Source organism: Protopterus annectens, chromosome 13.part0 (genome assembly GCF_019279795.1).
Source record: "Protopterus annectens isolate FY-2018-M chromosome 13.part0, PAN1.0, whole genome shotgun sequence".
In the NCBI taxonomy this organism is placed as follows: domain Eukaryota; kingdom Metazoa; phylum Chordata; order Ceratodontiformes; family Protopteridae; genus Protopterus; species Protopterus annectens.
The window spans coordinates 347282652-347308025 of NC_056747.1; the positions used below are offsets into that span (position 1 = coordinate 347282652).

Here is a 25374-nt window from a genome sequence, read left to right on the forward strand (position 1 = left end):
CAAGCAGGTTCTCTTTTGTTCTGGTTAGGAATGCACAACTGCTTTTTGGCTATGAAACCACCCTTTAGTTTGGGTAGTGAGGCAAATGTGTGTTGTAGGTCATTGCTCTACACCTAGCTGCATTTTACCCTTCTGAAGGTCTGACTAAGATTGTGTCAGACAGCTGCTTAAAAAGTTGCAGTAATCTCTGTCAACTGGTGGTGTAAGGTGTGCCCTTCGCTTTAATTTTTAGAGTAAGGATCTGGCATATTCAGTTTTATGACAGTTACCTGCATATATTGTAATACCAGTAGAAGGTTCATTGCTATCAGAAGATAGAGTTGAGAGAGTGGTTATGTTTGGCATGCAGTTTTGAAAATGTGCCCGCAGAAGACATTTTCCCAGCCACCTGATTGGCTTTGCTCATGTTTTGAAGCATTGTAACTTGAATATAGACTCAAAAGATTTGGAGCAGGAGCCAAGCCTTCTTTGACAGAGAGTAGTCCCGCAGAGTATTCTGTCATGGGTGTTTACTTGTGCCTACTTATCTTCACTTGGATTCAGTTATGGTAAAACTACTTTGTGAACACTTCTTATTGGGTTGGCTTAACTTCAGAGATCGTCCTGAATTACAGCATTACTTGTGTATTAATAGTTGACATATCCATACATTTTTTAAAGGTACTGCTGAAAAGGATCCTTAGTAATTCTGTGTTAGGATGTCAAATGTTCATAACTTTGAACCCAGAAGATCGAAAAGGCACAATATCGAAGTGCTGCAACTACAGACCTTAGATCGAACTGTAGAGGTAGCTGATTATGCGAGATAATGGTACAGCTGGGTTTTGGGTTTTACCCATTCCCAGATGTAGTGCAATTTTGGAGTTAGTGTATATAATTAGTAGGTGGGGGGCAGGGTGGGTTTGCCCCCTTGCAAAAGCTTTCATATTCGATGCAAGTTTTGGTGTTAAAACATTTCAGTATTGTGCCATTCCAGTGTTTTAGGGTCTAAGTTTGAATTATAGTGTTAAGAACATTCCTTGTGCTAACATAGGTAAATGTTTTGTTCTTGATCCATTGTCTGATAAATTGACAAAAGAGGCAATGTTGACCTGTTGATGTTGGATTATGCTGTCTGATGTGCCCTTAACATCAGGGTTTGTGTCATGTCCTTTGTGCTGGAGGTATGGCACAGGAGGACTAAGATGATTTGGCTTTAATGTTTGGAAGGAAATTAGAATTTTCCAGTACCTGTGTAACCAGTTAGCAAAAGCCAGAGGGAGCCCGTCAGCATGAAAGCTTGAAGCACTTTTTTCTTTCACACCAGCAGGTATCTGAGATTGAATGTACTTGGAGTCATTTAGATGAGAGTCTGATGGTTGCGCACTGTAAAACAACCAATTAGGTAATGTCCTGTTCCCCCCTGGTAGAGAAGGCAACAGTCCTACAGTGGATGGTTAATTAGGATTGTAAGTCAGGACTGTACTGATGAAGCAAGGAAGGGGGTAAATAGGGTGCCATTGCACTAGGCTGAGAGTTGGGTCACACAGACTTTATTTTAAATGGCAACAATTACACGTTTTTCTAGCAGATATTCACACATTTTTCTGGCAGATATGAAACTATTTTATTTGCTTATCTTTGTTAATATGGTGCTCCGCAGAGAGGAACACTTTAATTTCTTAATTCAAGTTAGAGAATGAAATGTAATGTTTTTACTTTGAGTTATCAGTGTCTGTAGAATGGTGGAAATAGTTGACCTAGTGGGTATGCTTGTAGTTTTCACTTCTGTTTCCATACTAGTGAATTTCAAGTTTAAATCATAGAAAAAGGACTTCACTTTACTTTCCATATTACTTAACTCTAAAAGACATAATTTGTGGTTGCTGAAAAGTGATCAGACCATTTACGAAGGGCAGTCTTACTACTTCTCTTTTGACACTGATGGTAAGTGATGAGTATTATTTTACAGTGAATATTAAATACCTGTCCATCTTGATACAACTTGGTTATCCACAGTAAAATAAGTTGGTAATGTTCAAACATTTTATCCAGTGTTTTAATTTTTTTTAATCTGTACTTCACAGGGTGAATGATATTGCCATCCTTTGTGCTGAACTCACTGCTTGTTGCAAATCTTTGAGCTCTGAATGGCTTGGAGTACTGAAGGCTCTCTGCTGCTCCTCAAACAATGGGACCTGTGGCTTCAATGACCTGCTGTGCAATGTGGACGTATGTATGCAGCAATATAGGAGATGACTTCTTAATTATCCAGGTTGCATGTGTAGTAACATTAAAAGGAGTTTTGTGTAGTACCAGTGCATAATTTAAATAATTGCTACTTTTAAAAGTAGCACTTCATCTTGGGCTGATTCTGTACTTTAAACTGAACAGAACATTGATCTGTAATTTTATGGTTTTTAGCTTTATCTGTTAGATGTTCGACAAAGGAACTGATGTCTTTAAATTAATCCTACTGCAGTGCATTTTTAGTCTATTATCTCAGGGAATTCATGTGCTTAACCGATTTAGTATTTAATCTGCTACTTGGAGTCTGTTTGCTAAGAGTATTGTAAAAAAAATCATTTTGATGGCTTTTTAGTTGAATGTTGTTAGGCTTTAAGAAGTTTATGTATGTTTGTATTTATTTTACTGTGTGTACTGGGAAAATTCAATTGAGCAAAGCCCCTTTTCAGTGAAGACGCAGGGAAAAAAACTACACATGATGTTCACTTGACTGAGCTAAAAGTCAGTATATAGAGCAACTCTTAGGGTTATGTAACTTAACGGGTGTTCACACTGTTGTGTACACTATAGTGTTTACAGCTTATTATGCTCAGACACGTTTATGGAACATAGTCTATGCAGCATGTAAAATCGCCCATCAGCAGAAGATTCAGTAATATTTTACAGTATTCTTGGACATACTCCCTTTGTAATATTAGCACACAGATAAAGCATATGTATGTTATCCACTCGTATTCATTTCAGTCCTGTAACCTGTAGATCACTGTAAAGGTTTAAGAAGTTAGGGATATTTGTTTGATTTGACTGGATGATGTGGTGGGAATTAGTACTGTTGTAAGTATGATTTCATTGAGACTAAATTATACAGAGGATAAGATTTAGAATTGCAAGTGGTGTTGTAAATAGTGGTGTTACAGGTGCTGGACTGTTTGCTTGAGAAATATTTCTTGGGTTCATAGGTGGTTACTGGGCTATTGACATGAAGGTCTTTATAAGCTTAGCTCTGTGTACCCAATATAATACTAGTAAAACCCAATATAAAGGATCTTGCCTAAACTCGAGGTCTTAGTTAGCAATGACTGCCTGTATCTAGGATGGGTCATAGGTGAAATCACCAACAGGAGTTTATGGTTTCTCATCCATTCATCCAGGCTACGCTTAAACAGCATCATAGAGGGGCTTTGTTTGTTGTGAATTGATAGCCTATTCCAGAAGAGTGGCAACATTTGAGAGACCTCTCTCCAGCAGGTTCTGTTTATGTCGCTCTCATTTGTTAAGGTCCCTAGAGCAGTAACCCTTGTCCCATTTAACTTGCAGATATGCAGCATTTCCATTAGGCTTGCGCTGTATGCCAGGCACAAGTTTCCTGTAAGCAGTCTGTATGCTATTGAGTATAGTGACCCTGACTTCAGTCTGTCAATGTATGACATGCTGGAGACAATGAATGATGTTCTTCGTCTTCCATTGCTGCAGTCCTGACTATTGGGTATAGTCCAGTCGTCCCCCGACCACCAGAGTATAAGAGCGCGCGGGTCATGGGCGCTAGAGACTGACGCCGCACGCCAGGGTACTAATGCGCATGACCGACGCCATTTCCTCAGTCTTTTTTGCCGCATGGTCCGATGCAGAAGCAATTTTGCGAGTGCAGGTTGGCGTTCTGAGATTTTCCGAAACTGGAGTTTCAGACGAAACAGAGTTGGCTAAATCTCCCTTGGGGAACGTTTTGGTTTTTCTTGCCTCAGTATTTAACCGGATGTCAGAAAAAGTGAATAACTGTATTTCTTGTGGGAAGCAGATACCCCATAGGGACTATCATACATTCTGTATACCTTGTTTAGGGCCTGAGCACCACGTTGTTGGTCGCCGCTCTTGTGCTAGATTTAACAGCGCACTATTAAGAGGAGGCTAGATTGTGCTAGGTTAGTGTTTGGGTTATAAGCGTTTGTAATTATAATATGCCGCCGGATGCTCGGCGCCCGCTTCATCCAAGAAGCGCAAGGACAAAACAGTGAAGCCTAGGGGTGAGGAACCGCAGTCCCGGACGCCGGTTCTTTAGAAGGCTCAGGGGAGCCAGAGGTTGTGACAGGAGTCTCTATGGAGTCTCAGGCAGATACTTTACTGTTACAGGATGTGCCCACTCAGGAGGTAGGCCAGGCTGAGGGGCTTCTCAGGTAACTGTTCTTCCCTCTCTTCCCAAGGTAGTTAGGGCCTCCTTCTGTTGCCAAAGCTTTTAGAGGTAGGCCAAGTTCAGCTTCTGTGGGGCTTCTCCTAGCATTTCGGCTCTGTGCCTAAGAAACATATGCTTAAAATGGCAGAAGATTTGATTACTCTGATTAGAGGTTCTATGCCCCGCCTGATAAGAGGCCTAGGGTGGAACAGGAGTTTGATAGTTTTGAACAGTGTTCACAGGCTTCAGAGTCTTCTGTTGAAGACTTACAAGAGTTTCCTACTTATTCTGATTCTGATGTGGATGATTCCACTCCTACAGCTTCTCCTCCTGAGGATTTTTCATTTTCAGAGACTCTTCACTCCATGAGGGAGCACTTTAAATGGGAAGGCCAGGATTACTCTGATTCCAGGAAAAGGCTTAGGGAATTCTTGTTTTACCCCAGCATAGGCCCTTAGCTATTCCTCCTGTGTTGAATGTGGTGGAGGATGTTTTGCAGAGGCTTCCCTGAACCCTGACTCCTTGCCTCCTGCTCCTGTTAAGCCTGATAGGTATTATAGGGTGCCCAAGCTCATAAGTATTTGTTTAAGAGTCCTAGGGGACCCAGAAACTGTTTCTCAGGGGCCTAAAGGTGTTAAAGCTTCTGTGGTTAAAAATCCTGTACCCTCTGATAAAGAGGCACGGGCTTTGGATAGGTGGGGTAAGAAAGTATATACTTCTTCCACTCTAGCCATGAGGGCGTTGAATTGTCAGTTTCATATGCTACAATATCAGAATTATCTCCTTTCACAATTGAAATCTAAGGTGGATGCTTTGGCGGAAGGTATTGAGTGTAAAGAATTGCTGGATTTGGTTCATGTGTCTGAACAAGTGGGTAAGCATTCTTTGCAGTGTGGTTTCGATGCTGTTCAGGCCTCCTCGAGGGTGGCTGCTACTAGTTCTGTTCTTCGCAGACATGCCTGGTTGAAGGATCAGAATTTAGCTGAGCATGTTAAGACCAGGATTTTGGATGCTCCTTTACAGTCTGATGTGTTGTTTGGACCGCCTGTGGAAGCAGTTTTAAAGAAAATGGAGGACAAAGCTAAGTCTATGCAGACTGTTAAAGATTTTTTGCAGGTGCAGCCTCCAAGTTTAGTAGAAATTGGCCTGCTAAGGGGTGGACATATCCTGCTTATGGTTCCCAGTCTAGGGGTAGGTCTAGCCGTGGTAGGGGCAGGGCTCAAGGTCTGCTTAGGCCTAGATCAGAGAGTTCACCTGCTCAGACTTCTGGTGAGGGCAGGGGTCAGTCCTTTCGTAAGCAGACCCAATGACCTGCCTTTTCAGCTGCCAGTGGATTCTGCAGCTCCTTTGGGAGGAAGACTGACTCTTTTCAAAGAAAATTGGGATTTAATCACTCAAGACAGATGGGTGCTGGATATCATTCATCACGGTTACAGATTTTATTTCCACACAATGCCCCCTTTCAAAGGCATGCCAGATGTTCCTCCTCCACAAAGAAAAGAGGCTCACAAGCAAGTTTCTCAGTTACTGCAGATAGGGGCCATTCAGCCAGTCCCTGTATCAGAAAGGGGCTTGATTTTATTCTCGCCTGTTCCTAGTACCAAAGAAGGGGAACACGTGGAGACCAATTTTGGATTTATCTATCCTCAACACTTATCTGGACATTCCCAAGTTCAAGATGTTGACGTTACAACAACTGTTACCTCTGCTGGGCAAAGATCACTGGATGGTAACTTTAGATCTCAAGGAGGCTTACCTTCATGTGCCTATAAGGCTAGGTTGCAGAAAGTATCTGCGGTTTCGAACTGGAGATTTTCATTATCAGTTCTCTGCATTGCCCTTTGGCTTATCTACTGCGCCCAGAGTATTCACAAAGGTTCTGGCTCCAGTGATAGCTTACTTCAGGTTAAAAGGAATTCAAATCTATCCTTACTTGGACGACTGCCTGATTCTGGCTCAAGACAAGGAAGACCTTCTACAGCATCTGGAATATGTTATAGCAGTGCTAAGATGCCTAGGGTATTCTGTGAACGAAATAAAGTCCAGTCTAGTACCCTCTCAAGACATGTGCTTTCTGGGTGTGAGACTGAATACAGCAGCCCAGATGGCCTTTTTAACCCCGGACAAACAAAAGAGTCTGTCACTTTACTTCCATCAACTATCTCATCAGTCCGTGCTGACTGCAAGGACAGTCCTTCAAGCATTAGGGTTCATGGCATCTTGTATTCTGGTGCTTCCCAATGCCAAACTGCATATGAGGAAGCTGCAATGGTATCTCAAAATGTATGGACACAGCACTGCCAGGATTTGGACACTGTCATTCAAATAATACCTTGCCTTCAAAAGGAATTCTTGTGGTGGGCTCAGGAATGTCACCTAAACAAGGGACTCTCTGTGACCCGGCCAGAGGCTAGTCAGATTTTAACGACAGATGCCTCGGACACTGCTTGGGGAGCTCATCTAAATGGAAAGTGGATACAAGACAAGTGGCCTGCCAGACTACAGCATCTACATATCAACATGAAGGAGATGTTAGCAGTCCAGTTTGCATTGATGGCTTTCAAGGAGTTACTTCTTCCAGGGCAGGTGTTGATTCTAACAGACAACACAACTGTCATGTGGTACATCAACAAGCAAGGGGTTCTTATCCTCTATGCAGGCAAGCAATGATTTTATGGGAGAGCCTGCAACTAACTCTTCAGGCAAGGTTTCTGCCAGGAGCACAGAACTCCCTAGCAGATGTGTTAAGCAGACAAATCATGGATCCCGTGGAAACTGGATCTTCATGTATTTCAGAAATTGACAGTGTCATGGGGAACTCCAGACATAGATCTGTTCGCTTCTCCACTAAACCACCAGCTGCCAAAGTATTGCACAAAGGGGTTTCATCACACAGCTTGGAAAGTGGATGCTCTGTCTTTCAGTTGGAAAAACCTTCATGTCTATGCCTTTCCACCTCTGCCTCTTCTTCCAAAGGTATTATTAAAGGTCAGACAAGACAGGCCAAGGATGATTTTGATAGCTCCAGATTGGCCTCGGCAACACTGGTATCCACTACTACGGAGTCTGGTAAGGAAGCCTCCATGGCCTTTACCTCTGATTCCTCATCTGTTATCTCAGAAGGATGGTCATCTGCTCAATGTCAAGCTTCACTCTCTTCATCTAACAGCCTGGCATATTCTCTCTTGAAGCACAGCAGGTCTCAACTTCCTCAGCAAGTTTTAAATGTGATTATGGAAGCTAGAAGACCTAGTACAAGGAAGGTGTACGCAGACAAATGGAAGAGATTTTTATTTTGGAGTACAGCAAAGAATTTGGAGATTTCTGAGCCTAATTTGAGTGTGGCTCTTCAATATCTTACTGAGTTATTGGACAAAGGTTTGTCCTTCTCTTCCATTAAGATTCATGCTGCAGCAATTTCAGCTCACTATGATTGTGACCCACCTTATCCTTTGTTCAAGCAGTTTCTTAGAGGGGCAAAGAATATAAGACCCCACGTAGAGCTCCTACTCCTGCTTGGGATCTCAATTTTGTGTTGGAAAAACTTACTCTACAACCTTTTGAGCCTACTGCTGAGTTGAAATACTTGTCATGGAAGACTGCTTTTCTGTTGGCCATTACTTCTGCAAGAAGGGTGTCTGAGTTGCAGGCCCTTATGGCAGTAGAGCCTTTTTGATTTTCCATAAGGATAGGGTATCATTACGTACTAATCCTTCCTTTATGCCTAAGGTGGTTTCTAGTGTGGCTTTAAACCAAACTATTCATTTGCCTACTTTTATGCAGATCCCCAAAATAAAGGGGAAAAGATTTTGCACACTTTAGATGTACACAGGCAATTGAGATATTATTTAAGCAGGACTAAGGATTTTAGGCAGTCTCAGCAGTTGTTTGTTTCTTTTGTTTTGAGTTCACAGGGCAAGCCTGTGTCAAAACAAACTATTTCGTGGATTGGCTTTTGCATTGCATTTTGTTATTCCCATCATGGCAAGGAGATTCCAGCTGGGATTAGGCCTCATTCCACTAGGGCTACTGCCACTTCCACAGCATTTCTAAGGGGTGGCAACTAAGGATATTTTGGAAGCAGCTACTTGGAGTTCAGTGCATACTTTCTCTAAGCATTATCATCTTCCTATCTACTCTAAGTCTAGGGCTGGTTTTGCCACTGCTGTTTTGCAAGGCATGTTATCAGCTCCTACTTCCTTATAATTTGCCAGCCTCCCTTTCCTCTGCTTTGGGATTCTACTAGTCAGGACTGCAGCAATGGAAGACTAAGAACATAGTACAGTTTTGTACCTACCATAAATGTAGATGTTCGAGGATTCCATTGCTGCAGTCCAATTACCCTCCCTCCTCCCTCTGTGTTTAGGGGTGGTTGTGTAGGTGAGTTTACATGCTTATATTTTTGTATATATTGTTGTATATATTGTACATGTTTTGGTGCAGGTTTTGGGACTTGTCTTTTGGGTCTTCTGACATCTGGGGCAAGAAAAGACTGAGAAATGGCGCCGGTCATGCTTGAGTACCTGACGTACTGTGACGTCGTCTAAAAAAGCGCCATGACCGACGTCAGCCTTATACTCTGGTATTCGGGCCGACTGGGACGCGGACTATACCCAATAGTCAGGACTGCAGCAATGGAATCCTCGAACATCTACATTTATGGTAGGTACAAAACTGTACTTTCTTGGTTTGAAATCTCTAAAGTCTCTCAGGTTGCTGTAGGTGCCTGGTTAAGGTACATTCCAAAGGGAGCATTGTACTCAATTATTGGCCTGATGAGTGTTGAGTACAGGGGTATTATGACCTCTTTCGCTTTTGAGGCAACGCCTTTGCTAATGAGGTGTGCAACATAGAATGCCTTCTTTACCACAGTATACACATGGTAGTCTAAGTTTAGGCTACAGTCAGCTTGCGTTCCCAAGTCTCTCACTGCTGAGTTGTTACTTGGAGTATTATTATTTAAATGATAGTCTGCAGGGATATCGTTTTTACCAAAGGGGTAATGCATTTTTTAGCACTGAGTTTGAGTCTGTGGCTTTGGCACCAGTCATTGGTTTGTGTAAGTCCCTCTTGAAGTATATTAACATTGTTTGGGGATTTGCACCTAATTTGCAGTTGTCAGCAAACTTAGTCAGACACAGCCCCTTTGTTTTGGCCCTTACTTCTGAGAAGTATATTCCAAACAATAGAGGGCCCAACACTGACCCTTGTGGAACCCCACTGGTGACACGTTTGCTGGTTGAGGTAAAGTTCCCAACTCTGAGCGAGTGTGATCTGTTGGTGAGCCAGTTAGCGACCCACCTGATGACTTAAGCATTGATATTCAACTGGGAGAGTTTATCCATGATGCCCAAATGTGGGATTGTGTCGAAGGCCTTGCTAAGTCAAGGTAGGGTCTATGCACAGATTTGCCTTCGTCTGTGGCTCTGGTGACATTTTTGAAGAAGTCCACCAGGTTTATCAGGCATGACCTGCCTTTGACAAACCAAACTGTGTTGGATCAAGGGTTTGGAGATCACCTATATCCTTATTTATAAGGTCCATGATGATTTGTTCCATGGTCTTACAGATAAGGCTGGGTTAAGCTTATGCGTCTGTTGCTGTACCCCTTTTATGAAGGGTTGGTTGCTGTTTTCCATTCAGCAGGGAAAAAACAGTACTCTGGCTATAGTTGAAGAGAGTACCTAATGGAATTGCTAACTCATGTTTTAGACCATTTAAAAAACAACCTGGGATTCCATCTGGTCCCGTAGAGGCTATGTTTCTGGCCTTGAAGAGAGCATTAATGACTTGCTCTTTGGAGATGTAGAGGGATTGCTTTTTGGAATGTTTGGAGGGGACAGTGGGATGTAATTTTCATCAAACCTGTCGGCTAATAGGTTAGCTATTTTTGCAGGATCAGTGTGTGATGCCATCCACAGCTAATTCAGCACACGTTGGGATCCTACCTTGTAGGTTACGGATGTAGCTGAAGAATGCCATATGGTTATCCTTGGGTATGGTTGCTATATATTTTTGAAGTTGCTTTATCCTATCAGTTGCATCTGTGTCAAGGCATTTGTGTATACCTTAGTATAGTTGTCAGTGCCATCTGTGGGAGCAGGATAGTGGAAATTATTTATGCCATCCCTTACGTGGGTATAATTAGCTTTGGTGTCATTTTTTAGCCCAATTTCACCTGAGAGAGGATCAGGTGTTATAGCTACTTCAAAATGTGACTGATTTGTGATTAGACTTGACCAGTGAGGGTCCTGTACTTGTGGTGATGCAGCGGTCACCCACATTGGTGAGTTTCCTGTCTAACCAGTCTAGAGGTGTATTTATCTTTGATGAAAATTAGATACTTTTCCTCCTTTGGTTATCACACTGAATGTGTGGAAGGCACTGTAGCCTTGCAAAGGCCGGGGTATTCTATGCGGGCCTGAACCAAGTTTCTTTGATTGTTCAAATGTCAACATCCTCCAGGGAGAGGAGTGCTTCCATAGAGTGAGTTTCTGATTTAAACTCCTAGCATTTAGCAGCATAACCTTTAATTTATTTGTAAGTGATATTTTCACATCAGAAATTTTGTTCTTTAGGCCTTGCCTAAAAAGACACTATGTGGGAGGCAAGTGCCTTAGTCAGTAACCGAACATCTCTGCCAAAGCAGTGTGGTCCGTCAACCATGTCATCCCAGGCTGACAGGAACTGGATCCCCTTAGAATGACACCAGACACCAAGCCAAATGTTGAAGTTGGTCCTTTTTTGTTTATAATGTGGTATTATCCTAGGTGAGGGTAGAATGTTGATCATATCTAGAGACATAACCTGCTTGGGACAAGCACATTCATAGATCTCAATCATGTCTCGCTCCATATAGTCCAGTGAGGTACGTTTTAAGTCATTCACACCATCGTGAAGTATGACTGAGTTATAATGGTACATGCTTGTTGAGCTACTTGAGTGCATGTGTGAGCTGATGGATCCTGGCACCCGATAGACAGCTGACCGTAACCTTATTGTCCAGCCTGTGGGACATCTGTGTCTTCAAATGGCTAAGATCTCTGCTGCGATCAAATTCCTTAGTTTAGAAACACATACCGAGTGTAGGCAGTCATCATTATTTTTAGATTTTTGAGTACTAGGTGTTGGTTTAGTGAGTGCAGCTCTCTAGGGAGTGTATACAAGTTTAATAACATGCTGGTGGCAAGGCATCTGTCTGGGTTACTCAGAATGCTGTGGGTGGCCTTAATATGAGAAAAGGCTGGTATATTAGATACTCCACCAGTGAGATGCCACACAGTGATGTTTGGTTAAGGTGGTTACCTACTAGTTTAGCTAGCTGAGAGGACTCTAGGTTAGTGAAAATCTGAGGCAAGATAAGTCTTTGATATGGTTGTGTGAGCATGCACTTTAGTAATAATTTCACTTTATAGGGAACTCCTAGTTTATAATTAGTTTTTTGAGCTGCATGTTTGACTATATGCTGATCATTGAACTATTATTCCCAGTAGTTCTTTATTTTGTACTAACTCACTTCTATTATTATTGACTGATTAGTATTGTTAGTGTGCACTTGGATTGTTGGGTTGGAGGTGAAAATACCACTAGTTTAGTTTTATTTGGCTTTAGAAGTAGTTTAGATTATTCCAGCCCAGTTATGTGGCTTTGGTAACTATTAAACAAGTTATTATACCATGACCCCCCATTATTATTCCAAAACGTGCACGCTGATTGGCCAGCGTGCCCGTTGTAAATAGAGTTATACTAATGGAAAAAGGTCCGGTTGCCCGGACTTTTTTTCCATTAGTATAACTCTCTTTTTAAAACACTGTCTCGCTATGTTAAATGTGTTTAACATAGCGAGGCAGCTTTAAAATAAGCAACGGAAATCTCCGGTGCATATTTTAAAGCTGTCTCGCTATGCTAAACCCATTTAACATAGCGAGACAGGTTTTAAAAAAAAAGCAACGGAGAAAGCAAGATCTCTGTTGCTTTTTTTTAGTGTTTCGCTATGTTAAATGAGTTTAACATAGCGAGACAGTTTTAAAATAAGCAACAGAGATTTCCGTTGCTTATTTTAAAGCTGTCTCGCTATGTTAAACCCATTTAACATAGCGAAACACTAAAAAAAAAAAGCAACGGAGATCTTGCTTTCTCCGTTGCTTTTGCTCAACTCTGATGTACTGCGCAGGCGCAGTACATCAGAACTGCCGGATGCCAGACATCTGCGGAAGGGCAGCAAACAGGCATTATACTATGCCATTATTTAAGAAAAGTAATAGTTTCTTTTCTTAAATAATGTCATGTATAATAGCAATAACTTCTGGTGTGGGTAATGCTGTATTACCACGGTTGGCTTTGTTTGGTCCCGAGGGCTTCGTCCTCGAGACCAAACCATGCCAACCGTGGGTAAATCCAGCATTACCCACACCCAGGCGTGAGTTATTGCTATAGTAGTATTTGTTGAGGCCTGGTTCCTTGAGTTTAAGGAACTGAGTGGGTTGTGAAACTGTTTTGATTATTTTAGACCGGCCTGAAAATAGGGATGCAACATTTCACTTTAATGTTTGTCATGAAAATTAGTAATGCTGTTTCTATGGTACTGCCTAGACTAAAGCCCTACTGTACTCTGGAAAAGAACTTCTCTGTTAAGTAGTTGGTCAACTGTTATGTGAACACATTTTCCATTTTTTTTGATTGAGTGGATATGTTAATTATAGGTCTGTAGTTTGCTAATGGAAAATTATTTGCCACCTTTTGTAAGGGGTTAGAGTTATTTCCAGATTGAGGGGACTATTCCTTCTTGGAGAAAGAGTGTGATTTATAAGCATAGATGGATATTTATTGACCTTGGAATCTCCTTTGAGATATTCTGCTGGTAGAATATCAGCTGCAAAAGAGGTGGATTTAAGTTTTTGAATATGATTTTAATTATTTTTTTTTTATCATAGTGGTAGTAGTTATGCTAAGTGAGAAGGTTGTATGTAGTGTCATTGTCCATGTCACTTAGTGATTTGTAGCCTTTGGATTTATTAAGGGTGTTAATATTTATATAGTGAAAGTTAAATCTGCATGGTGTGCTATAATTTGTTTAATCTGTGAAAGGGCATGACTGTGTTTTTGACCAGGTTTTATAAGTATGTTGACTGTTGACCAAAACTGAGTTTTACAGTGGTTTTCCTGTAGACTTTCATACTAGTTTTGCTTAGCCTTTAGGATGGTATTCTTAGCTGGGTATCTTAAGTACCAGCATTGTTGCAGATTACCTTTTCTATATGCTGATATTTCCATGCTTTATCTCTGTTATGCATTAGCTTTTTTATATCTGGTGTAATCCATAGTGCAGGATTTGATTTTGATTATTTTTCTTTTTGAGGTGTTAGGAAGTTTAATATGGAGAAGAAGGTGTTGAAGTTGGTTACTCCATCTAGTGACAGAATTTTTAATAGTTCCCGGTTGCTTCGCTTAGGGATAGCTGACCGTTTCCTTATTTGATTTGGTAGCATTTTTGACAACTTTTCACAGGATACTTCAGTGTGTTTTGGTATGTTTCTGTATGTAAAAAAATAGCTTATGGTGTCAGGCATAATTCATTCATGGGAAATTATTGTGGGATCTGTTGGGATCCAGTTCAGAAGCCTTTTTGTCCACTGACGTTATTTGTCCTTGTCTTATTTATTGTGTTAATCCAGACAGAGTATAGTAGGACCAGTAAACTTGGGGCAATCAGTTTTAAAGTCCCATAAGATCATTGTTTCAAGTAATACGTTTGTAAATTATCCATATGTGTTCAGTTTTGATTTGGAATAATTTTAATTTCAATTTAATATATAATGTTTCTCTCTAGTGGAGCAGTCTCAGTGATTTTACAGGCTATGTATATTGCTTTGAAACTTGATTGTGTGTTTTTTTCCTTTGATCCCCTTAGTCTCAAACTTAAGTGAATCCCATTGTTAACACACTTGCATTTTGAGATGATTTGAAAAATGTCATATTGGCTTTGTAAACAATTCTGTGTATCTCTCAAAACACAGTTGTACACACAAGCTCAGTGATTGTGGTGCTTTTCATTACATGACCTTGCATGTAATAAAGTATTTTATATTGCCTTTTTTCTTTGAAATGTCAGTGTATGAAATTTTGTCATGTTTTCTTAAATAGGCATATATACCAACATTTGTGCCTTGAACAATGCATCCTAAATATTTTAGTTAAAGAATGACAAAAGTTTTAATGCTTAAAGTAGTACTTTCCCAGTCTCTCCTCTATATATGCATCTCTCCTTTTTAGGTATTGCTGCTTTTTTCTTAAGGTAAATTAAACTGATTATAAGATTGTGGTATATGTTATGTGTTGTTTTATGTTAGTGGTACTGGTTTTGTGTGGGTGTTTTTATAGATGTTCATCGTGTTTCACTGTTGCAGTCATAACTGTAGGGTGCTCCTGCCGGCAGGCAGCCCGAGGTCGGCCAGAATCCCAAAGTCTGGGTCCGGCGTCGGCTGTACAAGCCAGTACCCTGACGTCAGTACGCTCTGGTACATAGCCCTCAGCCGACGCCATCTTCTCCAGTCTTTCTTGCCGTGCGGTGGAAAGCAGCTCGCAAGTCGTTGGTTGGCGATTTTCGAACAGCGTTTTTGGTTGTTGTCGGTCCGAAGTTCTTACTTCTCTTTTCAAAGCTAAGTACCCCGTTGGGGAATCTTTTTCTTGTTCCTCCGATGTCAGAAAAAGTTAATTGTATTACGTGTGGGAAACAAATACCTCATAAAGATTTCCACTCTTACTATCTACCTTGCTTAGGCCCTGACCACGTTTCTTGTTGTCGGTTCTGTGCCAGGTTTAATTCTCGTACTATTAAACGCAGGTACGACTGGGCTCTGAATTACTTTGGCAGACGCTTCAGTTATAGAATGTCGTCGGATACTACCGGAATTCAAAAGAAGCGCAAAGACAAGGACAGGCCTCTGAGGTCCAAACAGGACTTGTTGCAGCTGGAGCCAGCATCCGGTTCGGCTGTCGTCAGTGAGGCGCTTTTGCAGCCCCTGTCGTCCGCCACTTCTGAACCGGTGGCCGATACGGACTCCCATGGGGAGCCATCAAGGCCTTCTATTTTATCTGCTGCAGGACCTTCGGACGTCGCTCCCTCGGATGGGTCCGGAACCGCTGTGCAGGTACCGGCTTCTGAGGGGGTATTCAGGCCTACTCACATCACTATTTCAAAGGCAAAGACAAAGACTCCTGTTAAGTCCAAACTCCTGCTCAAGCTACTTCTGAATCTACTCCCAGGACACAGAAGCAATTGTTAAGGATGGCTGAAGATTTGCTTACTATGATTAGGGTTTCTCCCCTCCCCCCCCCTCGAGAAAAGGCCTCGACAGGATGTTCCTATGGATTCCTCTGACCAGGCTTCTATATCTTCTGTCTCTTCCTCTGATCAGGAATATTCTTTTCCTCCTTATGAGGATTCGGATGCTGAGGACTCCTTGCCCTCTGCCTCTCCGCCTGAAGATTTTTCTTTTGGGGAAACCTTACATGAGATGAGGGAACATTTTCATTGGGAAGGTCAGGATTATTCTGCTTCCAAGAAGAGGCTTAGAGAATTCCTTCTTCTTCCTCAACATAGGCCTTTGGCTATCCCTCCTGTTCTTGACATTGTGGATGATGCTTTTTCCGAGGCTAATTTGAATCCTGACTCCATGCCTCCTGCTCCCTCTAAGCCTGATAGGTTTTATAGGGTTCCTGAGTCTCATTTGTTCTTGTTTAAGAATCCTTCTGCAGATCCTGAAACTATATCTCAAGGCTCTAAGGCTGCTAAAGTTGCTACTTCTAAGAATCCTAGTCCCTCTGAGAAGGATTCTCGTGCCTTAGACAGGTGGGGTAAAAAGGTATATACTTCTGCTACCCTTTCTGTTAGGGCTTTAAATTGCCAGTTTCATATGTTTAAGTATCAGCAATTTCTTTTGTCTGTTTTAAAGCAAAAGCTTGCCTCCCTTCCTGCATGTGCAGAAGATAAGGAACTACAGGATGTATTGCATGCAACTGAACAACTGAACAAACATAGCTTGCATTGTGGTTTTGATGCTTTGGATGCTTCTTGCAGGGCCGCAGCCTCTGGTACTGTTATCAGGAGACATGCTTGGCTTCGTGAGCAAAGTTTACCTGAACAGGTTAAGGCTAAATTATTAGATGCCCCTGTTCAGCATGATGTTCTTTTTGGATCTAAGGCTGAGGAGGTTATTAAAAAGATGGAAGAAAAGGCAAAATCTATGCAAACTGTGAAAGATTTCTTGCAAGTTCAGCCTCCTAGATTTTCCAGGAATTGGCCCTCCAAAAATTGGTCCTTTCCCACGTCTGACAGGCCTCAGAGGGGAAGATATAGACGCTCCAGAGGTCGTGGCCAAGCTCAGGCCTCCTACAGATAGAGACAATGGACTGCTTCTTCACCTAGAAGGGGAGAAGACAGATCCCAGTCTCAAAGGAAGCAAACTCAATTTTTCTCTCGGTTGGGCTACAGGACCTCTTTACCTGGATGCCCCTCTCGGAGGAAAACTTTCTCTTTTTTTACAGAAATTGGACTCGTATTACCCAGGACAAATGGGTATTGGACGTGATTTTAAAAGGCTACAAATTCCACTTTCATACCTTGCCAAGGGCTTTCGGTTGGCCAGATCTGCCAAAACATCAATGGTCAGAGGCCTTAAATCAAGTGGATGCTCTTCTGGCCATGAGAGCCATAGAGCCTGTTCCACTCTCCGAGATGGGAAAAGGTTTTTATTCAAGACTGTTTCTGGTTCCAAGAAAGCAAAGCTCATGGAGACCTATTCTGGACCTTTCTGTGTTAAACACCTTTTTGGAAATTCCAAAATTCAAGATGCTTACTCTGCAGCAGCTGATTCCAATGCTCTCTCAGGACGCTTGGATGGTGACATTGGATCTAAAGGAAGCTTATTTACACATTCCCATCAGGCAGGAACGCAGGAAATTCCTCAGGTTCAAGGCAGGTTTGAGACACTTTCAATTCTCTGTACTGCCCTTTGGTTTATCTGCTGCGCCCAGAGTCTTTACCAAGTGCCTGGCACCAGTAGTGGCTTATTGCAGACTCCAGGGGATTCAGATTTACCCCTATTTGGACGACTGCCTTATTCAGGCAGACAGCAAGGATCTTTTACTTCAACATTTGGATTTTGTTCAACGTCTTCTCCTCCTACTGGGATTTTCAGTGAACACAAGAAAGTCACATTTGATCCCTTCTCAACAAATGGTATTTCTGAGAGCCCTCTTAAATACAACCTTACAAAGGGCCTTCCTCACTATAGAAAAACAAATACAGCTGGCTTCAATTTTCAAGACTTTGGCAACTCTACCTCAGCTCATTGCAAGGAAATTCCTGCAGGCACTGGGCTACATGGCTTCCTGCATTCTGTTGATTCCAAATGCAAGGCTTCATATGAGAAAGCTTCAATGGTATCTGAAAAGTGTATGGTCGCAGCATTACCACGATCTGGACACTCTGATTCCTCTGATCCCCTGCCTCCAGAAGGAGTTCCTTTGGTGGTCCAGGGTGTGTGCGTTAAACGAAGGAAAGCCTTTCCGTCTTCCTCAACCTTCTCAAATCATAACCACGGACGCCTCGGATTATGCTTGGGGAGCACATTTTCTAGGCAATTGCCAGCAGGGAACCTGGACAAAGGATCATCTTCATTGGCACATCAATCTGAAGGAAATGTTGGCAGTTCAAAATGCTCTTCTAGCCTTCAAGACCCTTTTGCATCCAGGACCTCTTTTGATTCGCACAGACAACACCACAGTCATGTGGTACATAAACAAGCAGGGGGGTTCTCATTCATACCCCCTTTGCAGACTAGCTATGGCTTTATGGGACACAGCTCTAAATCTGAATCTACATCTCCAGGCCCAATTCATACCAGGAGAACAGAATCTCTTAGCAGACAGCCTGAGCAGGAACATTTTAGATCCTCACGAATGGATGCTAGACACCAACTTATTCAACAGGATTACTGCAGTTTGGGGATGCCCCCAGATAGATCTGTTTGCATCCCATCTCAATCATCAGCTGCCTCTCTTTTGCACCAGGTCATTCCACAAAACAGCTTGGAAAGTGGATGCCCTGTCCTTCAGCTGGAGAAACCTTTCGGGATATGCCTTCCCTCCTCTTCCTCTTCTTCCTCAGATTTTACTAAAGGTAAAACAGGACAAGCCCAAGTTCCTCATCTTGATTGCTCCAAATTGGCCTCGACAGTTTTGGTATCCAACTTTGAAGCACCTGTTCTTGGAGCCTCCTTGGATTCTCCCTCTGAACCCTTCTCTTCTGTCCCAGCATCAGGGTCAGTTGCTACATTCCAATCTCAAGACCCTTTGTCTGGCATCCTGGCTCTTCAAAGGAATTTGATCTCTTCTAGTCTTCCCAAACAAGTTTTGGATGTTCTTTTGGAAGCTAGACGACCTAGCACTAGGAAATCCTATGCCTCTTAATGGAAGAGATTTTGCATTTGGATGCAGGACCGAGGCTTGGACCCTCTGGTACCTGATCTCTCTTCTATTTTGCTTTACCTTTCGGATCTTTTGTCTAATGGACTTTCCTTTTCTTCCATTAAGATTCATGCTTCTGCTATTTCTGCTCATTTCAATACTGATCCCCCTGTTTTTCTCATCCTTTGGTGAGACAATTCTTGAGAGGGGCTAAGAATTTAAGGCCTCCCAGAACCCCTCCTGTTCCTGCTTGGGATCTTAATTATGTTTTAGAAAAACTTACTTTGCCTCCTTTTGAGCCTGCTGCATCTTCAGATATTAAGTTTCTATCTTGGAAGACAGTTCTTTTGTTAGCTTTGACTTCTGCCAGAAGGGTCTCAGAGTTGCAAGCTCTCATGGCTGTGGAACCATACCTTATTTTCCACCAGGACAGAGTATCCTTGCGGACCAATCCTACTTTCATGCCTAAGGTGATTTCGAAAGTGGCTTTGAATCAAACAATTCACCTTCCTACCTTATTTCCTAATCCTCAGAATAAAGGGGAAAGGATTTTGCATTCCTCGTGCACAGACAGTTACGATTTTATTTGGACAAGACTAAAGAGTTCAGAAAATCTAACCAATTGATGTTATGTGATCCTATCTCGCCTACATTCTGACTGATGGGGTTCGGAGCCGATCCCTCGGCTCCGACTCGGCACGCTTATGCTATAGAGCGAGGCCTCTAATTGGCTGAGCTATCTTTATCCCAGGATGCACCACCACTAATCCCCCAGATCTAGTTTGCCGCTTACAGAGCTTGGATGTGGTCTCAACATTGGCTGGGCTAAGTACTATATTTATAGTCTTTTTTCCTGTCAGTATTTTCCTCATTTAAACCCAAAAGCTGTTTTAACGGCTATTTTTTGTGTACGAGTGTGTTTCTTGTTGTTTCATTGAGTTTTGCATATATTTTCCTGTCAGAGAAGGTTCCGTTTAAGTTAGAGGGGCCTTCCCCTGTACTAACTACTTTAGTGGTTGTGTGTGGGTCAAGTACCCGTTTGAGTTAGAGGGTCTTGACCCTCCTTGTTTCCCTTTTCTCTTTCTTACATTTCTTGTGTAAAAAAAAAAAAAAAAAAAAAGTTCTTTAGTTTAATATTTTTCGGAGTTAGTGGTTTTGTTCCTGTGTATACAAACTCTTAATCTACTGTTGTGGTCTATTTTTTGTACATTATGTCTAAAGAACATAAACCCTCCGGGTTTAAAAAGTGCACGAGGTGTGGGTTCAAAATGTCCATAACGGACGACCACTCCTCATGCGTTTATTGTCTTGGCGCCAAACATCTGCAGGAATCGTGCAGTGTATGCCATGCGTTTTCCTCCAGAGTCCTCCAGGAGAGGAAAAACAAATTAATCCTCAAAGGATTAATCAAGCCTTCTTTTGAGGAGGCTTTGTCTTCCTCTCCGTCTCCTTCTAAAAAGAGGAAAGCGCCGGCTCCGACCAGTCAGTCGGATCCGACGGCTAAGAAGACTAAGCAGACTTCTCCATCGGCTCCACGGACTTCGGAGCCGAGGTCCAGCCTCGACCCCTCTGGTTTCGGAGCCGAGGTCTGGGGCATCGAGAGGCGGGTCACCCTCATCGGCTCCACTGATATTGGAGCCGATAAGGGTCATCGGCTCAGACACTTCCCCCTCGGAGCCGAAGTCCTTATCGGCACCGAGGGAAATTTCTTTGAAGGTTTCCTCGGAGCCGATAATTGTTGAGTCCTTTCGGAGCCGGTCCCCGAGCCCTTCGGAGCCGATGGAGAAATCGGTTCGGGCCCGATCGGTATCCTCGAGATCTTCCAGGATGTCCGATTCTGACATCGACAGGGTGCTCCTTCGACTCTTCCAGTCTCCGGTGTTCCAAAAGATGGTTTCGGCTCCAGCCCATTTGGCTTCGGAGCCGATGGTCCACTCCCTTACTGTACTTCCTCTTCCAACAGCTTCGGCTCCGTTGGAGCAGGTGTTGGTGGAACCAGCGGAGGTGTTAGGGTCAGGCCCGACCCTTGCTCCGACTCCGGCTCTTGGGTCGGAGTTCAGTGCACGGACTTCTTCCTTCGGCCCTGGGGGGGAGGCTTCGGGATTGATACTTTCGGTCCCAAGTCTCCCTTTTGGTGCGTCGGCGGCGGGAGTACCGTCCACTGTCGTGGCCACGGAGGGGGGACCTTCCCAGGATTCTGGTGGTCCTGCCTTTAGGGCTATGAGGAGTGCTCTAGCCAAATCTTCATTGGCTACCTCCACAGTTTCCCCAGCTCCTTCCCTACATTTGGAGACTGGGTCATTGGCAGTCCCCCGACAGTGGAGCCCCTGGGCCTCAGGTTACCCCCGCTGGGGTTTCTCCCCCTCCTGGAGGTCCTTCTGAAGCATCTTCGGAAGAACCTCCCAGGAACAAAACGTGCAAGAGGAAGCACGTTGACTCCCCTGACGAGTCTTTGACATCTGACACCGATCTCGATGATGCAGAGGGGTCCCCCAAGTCATCCTCGGATGACGTCTCCTTTGCAGACATCCTGGAAGCCCTAAAACAACGAGGCGGCTGGCAGTCCCAACCTCCCTCTGCTGATGAGTCTGTGTTCCTGAAGGCCTTCGGGGCTCAGCCCTCCGCCTCCTGGGTGTCTCCGCCCTTCGACGAGCTCTTGGATTTGATCTGTCGAAGGGTGTGGGAACACCCAGACTCTGTGGAACCGGTGCCCGCTCGTCCAAACAAATTTCTTTTGGCACCCCCAGATAGAGAGTTCCTTACGAAAGGTGTGGCTGTGGATACTATGGTGGTGGCATCTGCTACCCAGCAAGATGTAGCAGAGGCTTCTACGTCCGTCCATCCTCCTAATAAGGAGTCTAGGAGCATGGATTGGTATGGCAAGCGCACCCTTAGTTCAGCGGCCTTTACTCTGAGGTCTTTGAACTACCTGACGCACTTTACGTGATTCCAGAGGGATCTGATTAAGGAGCTATCCGATACCCTCTTAGGTAACCTGCCTGAGGAGCTGGCCCAGACGGTTGGATCTCAGCTGGCTACAATGTCGTCCATTTCGAACTCGTCCATGAGGCTCATTTCGTATGCGGCCGAAGGGGCGAGTAGAGCGGTGGGTACAGACATTGCTCTACGGAGACAAGCCTGGCTCCGCCTGTGTCATTTCGCGGAGGCCTTCAAGTCTTCATTCGCCGACGCCCCCTTTGATGGGTCCTCCCTGTTTGGGCCTAAGGTGAAAGACACACTTACCCGCTGTGAACAGGAGGGTAAGACTCTGACTGCCGTAGGGGCACGATTTTCCACTCCCTTTCGGCCTTATCCCAAGGCTAAAAGAGGAGGGAAGATGTGGTTCCGTAGATCGCAGAAGTCTTACCCCTCTCAGCAGGAAGGTTCCCCCTCCAGAGGCAGAGGAGGGGGAAATTCATCAGGAAGACGCCGTCCCAGAGGCGGCAGAGGCCCCCGCAACACTGGAGACCACGAGTCCTTTTGTGGCTCTTCAGCTTTTCATAGTCCCTGAGGGATTGCCCGACTGTGCTGCTCCGGAGCCAGTTGGGGGTCGTTTTTCGAAGCACCTGAAGGCCTGGGAAGGGATCACTCAGGACCGATGGGTGCTTCGAATTATCGCCGGAGGTTACTCCATCCCATTCTGTTGCCCCCCCCCCCCCCAGTCCAAAAGAATCCCGGACCCGCCACCCAGTCAACGGGATACCGCAGCCTTAGAAATTTCAAAGCTGCTGCAAAAAGGAGTCATCCAACCGGTCCCCGCAGACCAGATCGTATTAGGGACTTACTCAAGATTCGTTTTGGTGCCAAAAAAGACCGGGGACTTGAGGCCCATTTTGGACCTAAGCAACCTAAACCGTTCAGTCAAGAAGTCCAAGTTCCGAATGGTCACTTTACAAACCATTCTCCCATTGTTGGAGAAAGGTGTTTGGATGTGCTCCATAGACCTCAAGGACGCGTATTACCATATCAAAATACATCAAACGTCCAGGAGACACTTGCGCTTCAGCCTAGGAGGCAGTCATTTTCAGTTCTGTGCGCTGCCCTTTGGTCTCACCACAGCCCCCAGGGTGTTCACCAAATGCTTGGCAGTAGTGACTGCACACTTGAGGAGTCTAGGATTCCAGGTGTTTCCGAACCTAGACGACTGGCTTCTAACTGCCACCTCCAACCATCTACTTCACGGAGCCTGCAAGCCACAACATCACTGGGCAATTCCCTCAGAATCACCTTCAATTGGCCAAAGTCTGTGTTACGGCCATCTCAAAGAATAAGATTCATAGGGGTAGAGATAGATTCAAACCAGATGCGGGTCTATCTACCTGCAGACAGAATTCAGACCATACAAAATCAGGTTCGAGCCTTACTCCCCAGGTCCAAAGCCTCAGCCAGAATGGTCCTGCAGCTATTGGGATCGATGTCTGCCACAGTTCTGCTAGTTCCCTTGGCAAGGTTACACATGAGAATCCTCCAGTGGCTTCTTTCAACTCAGTGGTCCTTTCAGGAACTCCCTCTCAATCATCTAATATGGATCACAGAATCTTGCAGACGGGACCTTCGCTGGTGGCTAGTGTCCTCCAATTTGAATCAGGGACGACCAATTGTTCTTCCTCCTCCGGCGGCCACTTTGACCACGGACGCCTCCCAGACGGGGGGGGGGGGGCATTCCCTGGGCAGGTCAGTCCAGGGCAAATGGCACCCGGAAGAGACCCCTCTCCACATCAACATCCTAGAAATGAGGGCAGTACTCCTGTCCCTTCAAGCCCTTCACGATTACCTCCCTCAGGGCATAATTGCTGTTCACTCAGACAACATGTCAGTTGTCTGGTACCTGAACAAACAGGGAGGGACCAGATCCTATCCTCTTTGCAGAGAAGGGATGAGAGTCTGGGAATGGGCAGTCTCGACCAAACGCTTCCTAGTGGCTACTCACATACCGGGCAAATCCAATGTCATAGCCGACAGGTTGAGCAGAACCATCCTCTCTCCTCACGAATGGTCTCTGAATATGACTATTACAAGGCAGATTTTCAGCGAATGGGGAGTTCCGTTGCGACCTCTTCGCGACTCCTCTGAATGCGAAGTGCAAAGAATTTTTCTCCCTAACCCCGGCTCCGGGGAAGAGCCCTATGGACGCGTTAGTCCATCCTTGGCCCACCGGCCTGCTTTATGCCTTCCCTCCAGTTCCTCTCCTACCCAGGGTAATTCAAAAGGCATCTCTCTTAGGGAGCAAGATGATCTTAATTGCTCCTTACTGGCCTCGTCAAGTCTGGTTTCCCTATCTTTGGAAACATGCTCTGGAAGGTCCATGGTTCCTGGACCAGGTCCCAGACCTACTGATTCATCAGTCGGGACTACTACACCAGTCCCTACACACATTAAAATTGACGGCCTGGCTCCTCCTCTTCCGACCATAGTCAGGAGACATGCACTGGACCCAGATGTGGTGCATATATTGTCTTCAGCCCACAAGTCTGCTACGAAGAAACTGTATTCTAGCAAATGGAAAAGGTTTGCTATCTGGGCTCAACTCCGGGGCCTAGACCCCATTTCTACTCCCGTGGCAGAAGTACTCAAATTCCTGACCTCTCTTTTCAACCAAGGCTCTTCTGTTTCTGCCATCAAAGTACAATTGGCAGCGATTTCTAATTTTCATGAATCCATAGACCCACCTTTAATGAGCAACAGGTTGTGTAAGACCTTCTTGAAAGGTGCTGCTCTATTAAGACCTCCGATTTCTCATCCTGCACCTCCATTGGATCTCGATATAATATTACGTGCCTTGACTTCTTTCCCCTTTGAACCGGCAGCTACCTGTGATCTAAAGTTTCTATCATGGAAGACAGCCTTTCTAGTGGCAATTACTTCAGCCAGAAGGGTTTCAGAACTTCAAGTTTTGTCAGTGAAACCCCCGTACTTGGTTTTTCATACAGACAGGGTATCCCTCAGACCAAATCCTTCTTTTGTTCCTAAAGTCTGTTCTACTTTATGCTTGCAACAGTCGTTAGAGCTCCCAGTTTTTTTCCCAAAATACTCCAATAAAGCGGAGTTTATTTTCCACACACTAGATATCCACAGGCAGTTACGTTTTTATTTGGATAGGACCAAACAATGAAGGAAGACAGATCAGTTGTTTGTGTCCTTTGCAGAAAACAAATTGGGCAACGTGGTCACAAAGGTCACTATTGCCAAATGGATCAGGGACTGTATTACTCAAGCTTATATTTATTCTAACAAAGAGCTTTCCACCTCTGTCAAGGCTCATTCTACAAGGGCTATGGCTACTTCGGTAGCATTTCATTCTAAGCTTGCTATTGGTGACATTTGTGCTGCGGCTACATGGTCTTCCCAGCACACCTTCATTTCTCACTACAAATTAGATGTGGCATCTAGAGGACGAGCTTCATTTGGTTCCACAGTGCTCAGGAGTGTTTTCCAATGAGCCACCCGGGATTTAGGTGCTAGGACGCTGTCCCATCAGTCAGAATGTAGGCTAGATAGGATCACATAACATC

General features: G+C 44.1%; 1 protein-coding gene across 1 annotated transcript in view; it reads left to right on the top strand.

Annotated features, from left to right (window-relative positions):
- The window catches only part of MED12 (mediator complex subunit 12), a 4088267-nt gene that overhangs the window by 2158916 nt on the left and 1903977 nt on the right, over nt 1–25374 (top strand). The window contains exon 22 of the mRNA XM_044054827.1: nt 2067–2211. Coding sequence (XP_043910762.1) covers nt 2067–2211 — 145 coding nt within the window. The remainder of the gene's footprint in view (nt 1–2066; nt 2212–25374) is intronic.